Consider the following 14,851-nt stretch of genomic DNA (forward strand, 5'->3'; position numbering starts at 1 on the left):
GTAAAATAAGTGAAAAATTACTATAATGATTGATTATAAATACAATTGATTTGATTTATAATATTTACAATCAATGGTATAATGTAAGAACTTGGATGTTGGTATATTGATCATTAAAATGATGCTGAGTTTACCAACTAAATATTTAAAATACTAAGATTGACATAGATCAAGTTAAATAATATACTTCATTTGACATATTATAATCAATTATCATTATTGTTTTTGTGATCACGGACAAGACTATAGATAAACTAAATCGCGGTTTGAAAATATCATAGAGTGAAAAGTGATTACCGATTACCTAATGAGTAAATAATGAGTTCGGATGGATCACTACCTTTTGTTCCACAATTTTTTGTTCCTAGTCAACTTATTCCAATCATATTAATTTCCAAATTTTACTTTTGTTCCAATACCTATTTATCGAAAGACATTTGTTCCATATAAATTTCATCCAATTATATATTTTCACATTTACATTTTGTTCCGATGAACTTTTGACTTTTTGAGTTGAGGGCAGTAAGTTGTCCGAAAAATGATAAGGAAGTATATACCACTAGACGTCCAGACCAGACTCTATGGTCCAGACCAATTACTATTACTATTACAATTATATGTTCGTGGTCCAGACCACAGTTATTATATATCTGTGGTCCAGACCAACTATTTACATATACCAGAGATCCAGCAGTGACACCAATACGAAATAATTTAGAGTGATGCATGTCAGTGATGCCATGCTAGCGGCACTCGTCGCTACGCTCCTCGGCGCCATTGCTACGCTCCTCGGCGCCATTGCTACGCTCCGCAAATCGAAAATATCCCTCGACTGGCTGTGCAACGCCACCTCAAGTTGGTCACACTGTAACCAAAAGGTAACCATCGTACCTAACCACTCTTATTAACTTTCGGACAACTTACTGCTTATCACTCTGAATTTTTTTGCAAACCATATCAGCAGCAGCTGTTCTTATATATTTAGTTGAATTAATCCTATAACCAATTATTCCAATGATATTTGTTCCATAGGATATTATATGCTACAAAAACATTTGTTCCAATATTCTCTTTATCAAATTAAATTTGTTCCAATAAGTTTTTGGAACGAAATATTGTTGAACATGTGATACGGTCATTATTAAGAATTTTGATTTGGTAGCAATGCAATCCGAACGAGAACGAAATTGAACGAAAGAACGACTTTTTAATTTTTATTATTTCCCGATCCGGATTGTTTCGTTCACAGGTAGGACCCGTACATTTTGATCCGTTCGTTCGCGTACGACACATCTCTAGTATGAGTTCATCAGAGACGGATAGCGAGTTGGAAGGTGATGATGGTTATGATCAACTATATTCAGACTCTGATGCCGACGACATCGATTTGCCGAAATGGTATGAAAATCTACCGACGTTTGGTAATAGCACCACACTTTCGACGTCCGAAATTGAAGCCTTGCGTTTTGAAGCTGAAAAAGTATTAGAACACCAACCGCAAGCTGATAAAAAAAAATCATGGATCACCGAGATCGCCAAACAGGGTACGTATTCGGACAAGATCGCAGCACTCACCATAAAGATTCAAGAAGATCCGTTGCACAACATTGCCGCATTGCAGAATCTTGTGCACATGGTGAAAATTGGGAAAAAGCAACAGTGTTCTCTTGTCATTGATTCTTTAACGGAATTGTTCACCAGAGTATTGTTAAAAACCGAACTATTACCTTTTGAGCATCAGCCGTTGAGCGAGTTGTCGAAAGTGGACGATTTGAAACAACGTAAGCTGTTACTTAGCTCATGGTTATTTGAAGAGAAACTGAAAAATATATACACTAGTTTTGTTGAAGCTCTAAGCACTGTTGGATTAGACTCTGTACCTATAAATCGTGAAAAAAGTATTTCAGCTATGTACAAATTATTAATCAATAGCACTGAATGTGAAATGCAGATTGTAAAATACCTCGTGAATAAATTTGGTGATACAGTTCATAAGGTCGCATCAAAAGCTATGTATACTTTGCGGCTTGTTTTGAAACATCGATCCAATCTTAATCTAACTATTTTTGAAGAAGTTAGAAAGTTATTATTCCGTTCAAACATCAATCAAAGAGCTCAATATTATGGTATTTGTTTTCTAACTCAAATTGACACTAAAGAAATGGCCAAAGAAGTGATTGAACTTTACTTGTCATTCTTCAAAGCGTGTGTGAAAACTGGAGCGATTGATTCACGACTCATTGGTGCTTTACTAGTCGGTGTCAATAAATCGTATCCACATGTAAGAAGTGGTATTCAACCAGAACAAATACAAACAATGTACAAGATTGTTCATTTAGCTCCATTTAACATATCTTTACAAGCTTTGTTGTTAATCAGGCAATTGGAAAATAATGATAGGTACTATAGTGCACTTTATAAAAAAATATTTGATGAGAGATTGATCACTACATCACATCAAGCTATTTGTATTCACTTAATTTACAAATCCATTTGGGATGATACATGTACCGAACGTATGGTGGCTTTTATGAAGCGTGTGTTTCAAATGTGCTTATATTGTCCAGTTCCTTTGATAACTGGAATATTCTGCATGTCATCGCGATTAATGAAGAAACACAAAGGAATCACTGGCAAACCTTTATTTGAAGACGTTAAAACTGAAATTATTCCGAAACCAATGACTATTTTAAATGATACAATTAAAAATGAAGAAGTCGAAGAAGAAAAATATTTTGACGTTCAATCAAATTTAACACATTCAACTGAAACACCTTTAAAATCTTCCTGGTATCATATTAAAGCTCCTCAAGTAATAAAAGAACCTCAGCTACCACTAGAACCCAAGGTAAGAGAAATTAGAAATTATTATGATTATACTGCTAGAAATCCAAAATTTGCAGGAGGTGAACATGCAATTTTAGCTGAACTTATTCCTTTAAGTCGACACTATCATCCTACTGTTGCAACTTTTGCTAATAGAATAATATCTGGTAAATCTATTTACTATGATGGCAACCCTCTAGCAGATTTTACGTTATTACATTTTCTTGATCGGTTTTCATTTAAAAACCCTAAAAAACCGAGACAAGAACAAGGCGAAGAAAAAGAAGAACTATTTAGATCAGTTGGTACTTCTCGAAAACACTATGTTCCTAAAGGGTTAAAAAGCATGTCTGTAGTAAGTGAAGAATATTTAAGACATGAAGAAAAACAAATACCTTTAGATGAAGTATTCTTATACAAATACTTAAAACAAAGACCAAAACAGAATAAAAAAAATGTCGAAAATCCTGATGAAGATGGTTTTAGTGATGTTGACAGTGTTAATAGTGATGATTTTAATGAGTTATTAGACGGCATGATGGGTGCTAAAAAAAAGAAAAAGTATGATTTTTCACGTGGTTTTGAGAAGGAAACTAAATCTAAAAGAGTCAAGAAGCCCATTGAGGAATCTGAAAGTGACGACGACAACGATGATGAATTTGTTGTTCCACGAAAATCAAAGAATCTGGCAGATCTAGCTGTGCCTGCAGAAAAGTTTGCAGCAATGTTAGATGCAGCTGGCAAAAAAAAATCTGGTGGAAGAGATGACATATTAATAAGAGACAATGCTTCAAAAAAACAACTAGATTGGGAAAAAAAGAAAAGTGGTGGAAAGCGCAAGAGATTAGAAGATGGAAGAAAAAACAGAAAACGGCATCGTATACAAAACCGATAATTGCAGTGTTATCTATTACAATGTTGATGATTTAATAAATATTTGATGTTTTGAATTGATTGTTTTTTATTATTAGGACCAAGTATAAAACAAATAAGTGTGCGTTCTGGTTTGAACTTGGAAGAATAACAACAAACATAAATAATATACACAATTTCTTTAAAAAATTAAAAAATATATGTATGCCAATAAATTTGTGCTAATGATTTACAATACAGCGACACCAGCCTCACTTCTGGATTCTGGAAGTGATGGTAGATCTTCCCATTGTGTAGTTGAGTTATTGTATCTCTCCACTGTAGAAATAGTAATTTGGGATCTGTATGAATTAATTGTGTGCGTTATATCACCGCCGATTACATATAACATTCCATCAGCAGCTGCAACAGCTGGACTAGCACGTTTACCCTTCATTGGAGTTACAAAGCTCCAAGTATTCTGTATTGTAATATTAATATATTATAACAATTAAAACTTTTAATGTGCCTAGATTTTACTAATAATTCTTACTTCTTCAAAGTCATATTGTTCGACCAAATTTAACACTTCATTATTGCTGGTAATACCACCAACTACATAGAGATGTTTATCTAAAACTGCAACTCCCATTTGACTACGTGGAACTAACATTGGTGCCAAAATAGACCATTCTCCAGTTACTGGATTGTAACTTAATAAGTCTTGAAGATGTCGTTTAGTACGAGTACACCCTCCAACGATATATATCAAACCTAATTATAATTGTAAAAAATTAGTTTCAATACAATATTGAATTATTATTTTAAACACCTTCAAATGACACGACTCCCATACTAAATCGCGGTTCAGGTAGCACACTATTACACATTGTCCATCGGTTTAATGATGGGGAATAGCTAGACAAAAGTCAATCTTAATAATTTTAATCCTACCAAATAAATAATTATTTTAATAAAACTCACATTTCAATAGAACCACCTATGTCATCGCCAACCCATCCACCAATTGCATACAAATATCCATTTAATGCAGCCATTCCAAACTCACACCGTGGAACAGTCATTCCAGCCACAGAAGTCCATTTGTCTTCAATAGGGTTATAACATTCCCCATTTGAAAGGATAAGTGATTCGTTTTCGCCTCCAACGACATATATACATCCGTTCAGTATAGCTACTCCTGGCATTATTCTACCAATCTTCATTGGTTTTATATCACACCATTCCCTAAAATTAAACATTAAATTAAATTCATCAAATACACTTAATGAGTTTATAAAAAAAGGTTAGTTACTTCCTAAAAGTGTTGAATTTCACAACAGATTCAAATGTAGACTCCGAGTATCGAGACCAAGCACTACATATTTCTCTTTTAGATCCGCCTAATATGTATATATCTTTTTTGGCTCCTAACCGTGGTTCAACTTCCAAAGCTACTAAATTACCAATACGTTCAGCTATGTCTGTATAAATAGAACGTAAAGCAACTCTTAAGCTTGCATCTGTATTGTCATTAATTTCACGTTCTAAAAACTGGGTACTCATTAAAGGTATACGTATACATGAAAGAATTTCAAATATGTAACGACGTCGATCTGAGAGATCGTGTTTAATCCATTTCATAGCTGCACGGAAAACCTAAATAAAAACTTAACTTAGTATCATAATAAATATAACGATTAAGATAAAAAAAAAATATATATATATATATAAACATATTAACCTGTTGTTCAGAATCTACACAAAGATATTCACTATTGAGAAAATTAATAAATTGATCTTTAGATAAATCACACAATTCATCTTCTTCACAAATTTGAACAAAATTTCCATATATAAAATCTTTTGCTAATTTGTGCAAAACAGTAAAATTGTGCATATCCGCAAACCTTTTTTAAACATTATACATATTCTTATGTAGTAAAACATAATAGAATTATATAAAAATTAAACAGATATACTATTTATAATCATTACCTAAGTAATCCAACAGCATTAGTTGAATCTAATTCACTTTTCAAGAATTCTGTACAACAACTTACAGCATCATTAAGTTCTAACATATCTGCTGCTATCATTAATTCTTCTACATTTTCTTGATAAATATTTATTTCTCCTTAAAATATAAGTTTTTAATTAATTATTATATTCAATCAAATATTATTCACTTATATATTATATTTATTCCCTTTTTACCTGAATAAATAAAGTTAACGAGTGTTTCAAGTACATTGGGAGAAACTGAAGGAAGTTCAATAGATTTTTTACCAGCTTCCAATAATCCATTAGTAAACATAGCATAAAAATATGGACTGCTAGCAGCCAAAATTGCTCTGTGCGCCTATAACAATGTTTGAATTTATAAGTAATTAATGTAAATATATCTTAAAATAAAAATAATATAGTCAATTAAATTTATTCATACATTGATGCAAAATCCTTTGGAAACAAGTTGTACGTCACAAAAAACATTATTCTTTCGCAAACTATTTAATCCTCTTAAAAATGCTTCAATATGTGGCTTTGAAAAATACTTGTTAGGAACATCAAATGGGGCCAAGTTACATGTGCACCCCAACACATCTTTTTCTTCTTCAGCTGGTGCCATTAAGGATAGTATACCAAATCAATGAACTAAAGGTTTAAAAAACTATAGTTAAATTCATAAATATTAATCCAATTCAAATAGTGAATCATAAATAAATAATTAAATTATGTTAAATGTGATATGTGAATTGAAAATTTGTCTTAAGAGGTAGCTTAAATGATATGACTTAATAAAATAAAACATCTGGACAGAAAAAACTTATTTTTAGAAATTATAAATCTTTACTAATAAATAATAATATTTAATTCAGCATCACACACAACAATGAATAACAGCTAAATTCAGTATAACAAAACATATGTGAGCATATCAACTGAAGAAAATCCAAGTGTGGATAAGCTGTTAAAGTTCAAATGATATTAGTGATATTATACATGACTGTTAAATGCATAGGTGATGGTTATCGTATTTTTTTCACGTAGTTTTGCGATCGTCCAAATATAATATAAGAATGTCAATGAAAAATTAAAAATGTTCTTAAGGTATAAATGATTTAGGTGAAAATATGGCTATAATATACAATATGAATATCACTTATAAATTATTAATCATTGTAGTTTAACATTTTGATAAAGGCTAATATAACAATTATTGTTACAAACCATTATAATATGATTGATTTGTACATAGATTATTGAAGAGTAATGTGTATGAACAACATTACGAATTAAAAAAAAAAAACCAAAATTAATGTGAATATTATTGGAAGGTGATAAAACGCAAAAATATAAATAAATACAGAAATGTAGGTGCATAGACTAATAAAAGTAGGAACGACGTTAGAAAAAAATTGTACGCCCTAATTACATTACATTAGTTGTGTTGGTGAATAGTGATATCAGTTATCAATGTACATCGTAAACATATGGTCGGGAAAAAAGGGCCAAGTCTGCGGCATCACTGGTAGAAAATTACAATGCAAATTTTAAATATCAATGGATAGGACACCTGGACACATACAAGACAAGTATATAAAAGACGCAGAGTCGCTGACACATATTTTGAACCATAGACAAGTATTTGAACTCTAATTGGTGGGCGGCCCGAGACCCGCAGTGGACTTTTGGATTCGTGAAATGTCATGGAAGAAAAGAAAAGGGTGCATGATTTTTTCATCCATTACCCATCGCATTACGTCACCGGGAGGTGATCGCTGGTGTACGCAGGGGCGAGAGCGCGACGTACGTCGAACCCGAACGAACGAGCAGCGGACGACGGACGTACTTACTACTTTCAAACATGGCCGCTTCTTCGTCTTGAAACCATACTCGTTCCGTCGTATCCGTTTGCTGCGAAACCAGTCAGTCCTCGCGTGAACCCGAAAAACGACCGAACAAAACCCCCCCTATCCGTTTTTCGCCATTCCTGGTGAGTTATCTTCGGCCGTCGACGCTTTGTCTCCAATATATCCAAACAACGCGTTGTTTTCGGGACGAGCATATTTATAATATTAATATCTATCACCCGTCCGGCTCTTTGTTGGCTTATTGTACTTCAGTTATAGTCATTCAGTAAGAAACGTGGTCAATATGTACAACAACACGGGTTATCCAATGTGAGTATAATACACAATTTATAATATTGTCAATAATTTTATTTTTACATTACGCCATGGTGATGGTAGTTCAATTGTCGTGTGTAATGTGTATAACTCGCCCGTTGAGCACGCGACCGTCAATTGCCTCGTCCGTGGGTTAATGTTATTGCATTTGAAATAATTAATCTTCGTCCTTTTTGTTCATTTTGATTTGGAAATTTTATCTGTTGGCAGGAAAATTTATTTTGCCAAACAGATATGGGTTTGTTTTTTTTTTTTAGCATTTTCGTGGTACTAACCTACTGCTACCGCCGGTTCCACTCGTAGCTTAATGATTCACTATGCAGTACCTATAAGTGTATTTTGATATGTTGAGGTTTGATTTAAGACATTCAAATAAAATTGACAATTTTAAAAACTGTTTAAGCTTCCACAACATTTTAAACGTTTTTCAAAAAAGATAACAATCGATTATCTAATAGTAACATATGTACAGTAAAACTATCAGTAATTACTATTAATTCTGACTATCATAATATTAAATGTTACTTAATAAAGTATACAATAAGTGTTTATAAATAATACATTAGGTTGTAAAATTAGAATTATACTATTGTAAAGGTTGTTTGTTTTAAATACCTACCTGATATTGTAACATTTTAATATTGTGTTATATTTTATATATAATAATTATTTAATTATTTTGAAAGTTCTCGAGTTCATTCTGATTTGATTATTCCTTGAAAAAAATGTGTAATTTAGTTATAAAAGTTGTTTAATACCTATTATCCTCAGTTATCTTTCCAATAATTATAAATTATTTAATTAGTATAGTACAGTTAGGTAGGGTAGTACTTGACTTAATATAATTTTTATTTACTGAGCTATTTATAGATTATTTTATGGATACAATTTAACAAACAGTTCTATTAGGTATATTAAATTATGTAAGGATATTGGGTAGCCTAAATTAAACAATTTAGCTATTCCTATCAATATTTCCTTACTAGTTTCAATACATTCTAACCTAATTATTTAAAATTTAAAATAAACTGCTGAGTTTTAAAATAAAATTAATATAAAATTATTTGCTTTCAATACTTTCATTTCCTTTAGATTAAAAATATATTATTTTTGATAAGTAAGTAATTATTTACAGTCTATTTTTAAATGATTTATGGCATTCCCCTTTAAGATTAGTTTATTTGATAATTTATAATTATGCAATGCTTTTAAGATATTCATGTTAGTTATTTACTCTTAAGGTATTGTTATTAACAAACATGTACCTATTACAATATCCCAAAGAATATTAAATTGATTTATTTTTTCGAACTACTATTTCTTATTACTGAAGGTACCAACAACCACGTACTGCCCAAAATCAAGGTTATGGCAATCAATTTTGGAAATCTCAAAATGGCAACACAGAAAATGCAGATTTTGGTGGTGCGATGTTTAAACCAATGAATAAAGCACCTGGTGAACTATTGAGAAAACCTAACTGGACTCGTGAATCTCTTCAGCCATTCAAAAAAGATTTTTATGCTCCACATGTGGACACTGTTAGCAGGTAAATCTTCATTAATGGTTTCTCACATAGTTATACTTTATGATGGTGCGTTATATAAGACAAACATACTTTCTTGTTGTTTTAGGAGTCCAGATGAAGTAAATTTATATCGTGTTGATAAAGCGATCACAATTCGTGGAGCAAATGTCCCTGATCCTAGTCAATTCTTTATTGAAGGTAATTTTCCGGAGAGTGTTGTTCAAGAGTTAAAAAAACAAGGATTTTCTGAACCCACTGCAATTCAAGCTCAAGGATGGCCAATAGCATTAAGTGGTCGTGATCTTGTAGGTATTGCACAGACAGGTTCTGGAAAAACATTAGCGGTATGTATTTATTTTCTAAATTATTTAAACAATAATTTATATTATACTAAACAAACTTTCTTAGTATATGTTACCAGCAGCAGTGCACATTAGCAATCAAGAACCACTTCAACGTGGAGATGGACCTATTGCTTTAGTGTTGGCTCCTACAAGAGAGTTAGCCCAACAAATTCAAAGTGTTGCAAAAATGTTTAGCTCAAGTATTCGCAACACATGCATTTTTGGTGGTACTCCTAAAGGGCCTCAAGCTCATGATTTACAAAATGGAGTTGAAATTGTAATTGCCACTCCAGGGCGGTTAATTGATTTCTTAGAACGTGGGTCCACAAATTTAAAACGTGTGACTTATTTAGTACTTGATGAAGCTGACAGAATGTTAGATATGGGATTTGAACCTCAAATTAGAAAAATCATTGAACAGATAAGGGTAAATAATAAATTTTATATATCCCTTGTATGTACCTATATTCAAGAATTATCTTTAATTGTTCATTAATTATTATTTTAGCCTGACCGACAAGTATTAATGTGGTCTGCAACTTGGCCAAAAGAGGTTCAGGCATTAGCTGCAGATTTCCTAGTAGACTACATTCAAATCAATGTTGGTTCTTTAGAACTTGCTGCCAACCATAATATTCAACAGTTAATTGAAGTTTGTGAAGATCATGAAAAAGATTATAAATTGTTTGATCTTTTAATGAGAATATCTAATGAACCTGGATTTAAAGCCATTATTTTCGTAGAAAAGAAAAAGAAAGTTGATGAGCTGACTAGACAAATAAAAAATGAAGGGTACCTTTCAAAAAGAAATTTACACTTAATAATTTACTATTAATTTAATTTTATGTTTATAGATATATAGCGACTTCTATGCATGGTGATAAATCTCAGCAAGACAGAGATCATGTATTAAATGAATTTAGGAATGGTAAATCACCAATTTTGGTTGCTACAGATGTTGCTGCTCGTGGATTAGGTAAATTCAATAGTTATGTTTTTTTTCATGTTTTTACCGTGACAATGGTCACATGACTGTCTGTAAATGTCAATGTTTTTATCAATTTAGTTAAAAACTGGCTCATTATTAATGCTTTCAGTAGAACATGTTGTGTAATAATAGTACATGATCACAGATATAGTATACCGCAGTTTTTTCTGAAAGTGGTGGCAGTGAGCATGAATTTTCATAAATTTGATAAAAATGTTGTCATTGTTTCATAAAAATTTATTTTGAAATCTTGGTGTCAAGATTTTGCAATAAAATGAAATATTACAATTCTAACATAATGTATCTATTAGATGTCGATGATGTAAAATATGTAATCAATTTTGATTACCCCAACTCTTCTGAAGATTATGTACACAGAATTGGCAGAACTGGCCGTTCTAAACAAGCTGGCATTGCTTATACATTCTTTTCCACAAATAATATGCGACAAGCCAAAGATCTCATTTCAATTTTGGAAGAAGCTCATCAAGTAGTACCAGAAGAATTGATTGAAATGGCAAATATGGCAAAAAACCATATGTCAAGTATGTTTAATACACTCATTTTTTTTTTTTTTTAATATGACTATTGTGAAATATTACGATCTATACAGGGATGTACAATAAGTAATAATTATGGTGAAAAGAAAGAAAAACTATAAACTAAAGATAACATGTTAGGAAATCTCTCATTAGAGACACCTAGTGGTTTTACAATAATATTTACAATTTATTACAATGACATTTAATTTAAGCAGTTTATACAATTTTTAAGTCGCGGCACCAGTTCCGCTTGAGTCGTCTGGTTGGATATCCAGGAAGTGCTGGTGTAGCAAGGTCCTTGATGAGCTGGTTGGGGTTGGATTGAAGTTTTGCGTGGAAGCATTTGTAATATAGAGTAGCTGTATCGTTGACAGAGCGGATTTTGATATCTGAGTTTATAATGTTATTGGAGACATACCAGGGTACCTGTAATTAGACGATAACAGATATTTTGGAAGGCTTGGATGGTTCTCATGTTTGATTTTTTGGCAGACCCCCATACTACCACCCCGTATGCCTTAAGTGGTTGTATGAGAGTTTTGTATAATAATATTTTAATGTTTAATGTTAGGTTTGAGCGCTGGAGGGGGGCCTTAGTAATACACTCATATGATTATAATTATGGTCTCGAAAACTGACTTTCCTGCAACCTACACCCCATTACAACCAGAACAAAGTGTACCTAATACAATTACCCGTATTAATATTAATATAAATGTATTGATATTTTTTGACGACAAAAATAAAATTTATCAATATTTTACTAATTTTTGATATAAATTTTGTCGTAATAGTAATAACTGAGGATTTAATTAGCCCCTTTTGTACTGTTCAATTGGGACCAGTCCTTCTCAAACAAGATTTATTTTTATGTTACAAAACATTAAGTACACAGTATTTATAGATAATATTTTTAACGACAAAAATATAATTTATCAATGTATTTTTTTTTCAAATCTTGATATAAATTTTGTCGTAATAGTAATAACTGAGGATTTAATTAGCCCCCTTTGTACTTTTCAAATGGGTCCAGTCCTCCTCAAACAAAAGGGCATTTTTTTTATCTCACTAGATATTAAATACAGATCATTCAGGTATATATATATAATTTGAATGACTTAAATGTCATTTTTTTTCTAATCTTGATATAAATTTGGTCATAATGGTGATGATTGAGGATTTATTAGCCCCATTTGCTCTATTCTAATGGGACCAGTCCTCATATAGATTATCTCAATTTAACTAGATACAATTCAGTTTTCAAATTTTATTTAACTTATTTATCTACCGATGAACATCATGTTTTAATTTTAAGTAATAGTATGAACATTGTAGTAAAAGGCTTTGTTTTTATACAGCCTAGATATGTACTTGGTTATAATAATTTTTAATTTGTTTTTACATTTTAAAATATTAAAATAATTTCTTTATTTTTGATGTTAATAGGTCGGGCTAAGTGGACCAATCGTTATCGTGATGTAAACACACCATTGGCTACTCAATCCCCTTATGGACAATCCAATAATGCTAGAACTGCAAATCCCAACTATACCAATGGGTCAGGTTATGGAGGTGGAGGCTACGGAAATAACTTTAACAGTTATAGTAATGGAGCCACCAATTATGCAAATGGTGGAAATTTTGGAAATGGTCAAAACTATCAAAATAAAGGTTATAATAATGAACATAAAAATGGAGCATATCAATCAGGAACTGGCAGTATTCCTCGTAATGTTCCAAAGTTCCAAAACCCACAATATCAAACACAACAATATAATGGAAATCTTGGTCAGAAATATGGACAAAGTCAGGTATGTTAATAAATTATGAATCAACAGATAATTTCTACATTTTTATTTTCTATCATTTTAATTAATACTACATACATAAATTGGTAGAACTAAACTTAAGTTTTTTTTTTACATAATATTTTGTCTTTTAATCTTATAATAATTTCTTTAATTCAATTACAGAACACTGTCGGTTACAACCGCGGTCAAAATGGCTACACTAATAATCCACGTGCCAACTACCAGCCAAACCGCTTCAATCAACAACGTCAGTTCTCTAATATGGCTGACATGTATGCGAGTACCCTGCCACCACAATATGTGATGAATAATACTGGTGATGCTTCCATACAGCCCCTTCTTACACACAAGTTCTTCCAGCAGAACCGCCCTCCGACCGCTACTCAAGAAGCATTTCCAAATGGTTACACCACTGTGCCGCAAGCTGGTTATCCATACTATGGCCAGCCACAATCAGTCCAACAGTAAACTAAACATAAAGCATATATAATTAATGATTGTGACTTCTAATAAAAAAAATTTTGGATTTAGGGGCTAATTTTTTTTTTCTTCCAGTGTTTAATTGCAAAATGAAGTCACATTCCAAATTTAACTAATAAAGTTAACTTTATTGCTAATTATCTATTATTATAATCTAATACTTTCTTTGAAATGCACGGTAAACTTGAAACATCCAGAAGAAATGCATAATATATATATTGACAAAATATGGTTACTTCCTAACCTTAAATAAAATATTTAAACTAGTCTTAAAAAAAGTATAAAAAATTGTGTTTTATACGGATATTTAGACAATTTGAATGAGTTCCTTTTTTTCTTTTTGCCAAGGGTCAATTTTTTATAACAAGTCCATGTAAATTGTATAAAACTCGATAAAATTAACACTATGATATTAATTTTTATTTGTCTTATTAATTTATATTGTAAAAAATAATAATACTCGATCTGTGATATTTGTTAAATGATGTATAGCGCGATGTTCCCTAATTTAGATTTTAAGGGATTTATTTAAAACGATAAACAAAACAAAATAAAAAGAAAAATGTGTTTTAGATATATTTTTCTGTGGCATCTTTAACAAATCTGGGGGAAATGGAAAGACTGATGTGAAAAAAATTCGTATTTCTATTAATTTATAAAAATGCGGAAAGCTACTAAAGTTTTGCGTAGTGGTGCAATATAATATAATATGTCGACCAATGAAAAAACGTCTCGGATTTTTTTTTTCTCCAACTAAATCATATTTGTGTATCATATTGTTATTTTATTGAGATGTTTTCTTTTTATTATTCTATTTTTTTTCTTTTTATAATAGTGATCAAAGAAAAGTTTTAAGGTTTATATTATTATTAATAATAATAATAATAATGTGTAAGTTAACATTATTATTTTTTTTTTTGTTTTTTGTATAAGCTCTATATTATGTGACCCAATTTGTCGATAAAAATAAAAATAATGGCGTTTAAATTAGAACTGAGAACGCAAATTATTAAAAATAAAAAAAATACTGAATGTTCTTCTGTAAGTTTCTACATTAAAGTGCATTTCTTTTATTCATGCTATTGTTTTTTGTTTTTTTTTTTTTTTTTATATATTACATAATATTAATAATAATAATGATTATATATTTAGGTACATAAATCGGTTTATCCTTTGCTCTATTCATCGATATCTATAATTTCAACTGTGTTACTAAAACACGAGTAAAATAATATATAATATTATAATATTGATTGTATTTAAGTAACCACATATATATATGTGATAAGT

The 14,851-nt window shown here is 30.9% G+C and overlaps 3 protein-coding genes across 4 annotated transcripts; 2 read left to right on the forward strand and 1 right to left on the reverse strand.

Moving 5' to 3' along the window:
* The first annotated feature begins 1,149 nt into the window (after window positions 1–1,149).
* Noc1 (Nucleolar complex protein 1) lies at window positions 1,150–3,776 on the forward strand. The gene has a single exon (XM_015523844.2). The coding sequence runs from the start codon at window positions 1,301–1,303 to the stop codon at window positions 3,719–3,721; it is 2,421 nt and encodes an 806-aa protein (XP_015379330.1). The 5' UTR covers window positions 1,150–1,300; the 3' UTR covers window positions 3,722–3,776.
* LOC107173340 (actin-binding protein IPP) lies at window positions 3,770–7,142 on the reverse strand. 2 transcript variants are annotated; one of them, XM_089225435.1, is made up of 10 exons: window positions 7,120–7,142; window positions 6,125–6,333; window positions 5,896–6,040; window positions 5,677–5,815; window positions 5,423–5,588; window positions 4,994–5,337; window positions 4,663–4,926; window positions 4,511–4,596; window positions 4,232–4,452; window positions 3,770–4,159 (listed from the first exon to the last, which is right to left on the reverse strand). In XM_089225435.1, exons 2-10 carry the CDS (start codon window positions 6,305–6,307, stop codon window positions 3,929–3,931), a joined length of 1,779 nt encoding a protein of 592 aa, XP_089081561.1. In that variant the 5' UTR covers window positions 6,308–6,333; window positions 7,120–7,142; the 3' UTR covers window positions 3,770–3,928. The 2 variants fall into 2 exon arrangements, with proteins under 2 accessions (XP_089081561.1, XP_015379332.1); XM_015523846.2 differs by lacking the exon at window positions 7,120–7,142 and adding an exon at window positions 6,910–7,089.
* Window positions 7,143–7,487: 345 nt separating this feature from the next.
* Window positions 7,488–14,638, forward strand: LOC107173339 (uncharacterized). Its single transcript, XM_015523845.2, has 9 exons — window positions 7,488–7,862; window positions 9,202–9,417; window positions 9,503–9,740; window positions 9,805–10,167; window positions 10,249–10,532; window positions 10,595–10,716; window positions 11,040–11,273; window positions 12,717–13,081; window positions 13,244–14,638. Exons 1-9 carry the CDS (start codon window positions 7,837–7,839, stop codon window positions 13,547–13,549), a joined length of 2,154 nt encoding a protein of 717 aa, XP_015379331.2. The 5' UTR covers window positions 7,488–7,836; the 3' UTR covers window positions 13,550–14,638.
* The last annotated feature ends 213 nt before the right edge of the window (window positions 14,639–14,851 follow it).

The sequence above is a fragment of the Diuraphis noxia genome, unplaced genomic scaffold (genome assembly GCF_037042655.1).
Source record: "Diuraphis noxia isolate RWA-SAM2 unplaced genomic scaffold, SU_Dnox_SAM2 contig0004, whole genome shotgun sequence".
Taxonomy (NCBI): domain Eukaryota; kingdom Metazoa; phylum Arthropoda; class Insecta; order Hemiptera; family Aphididae; genus Diuraphis; species Diuraphis noxia.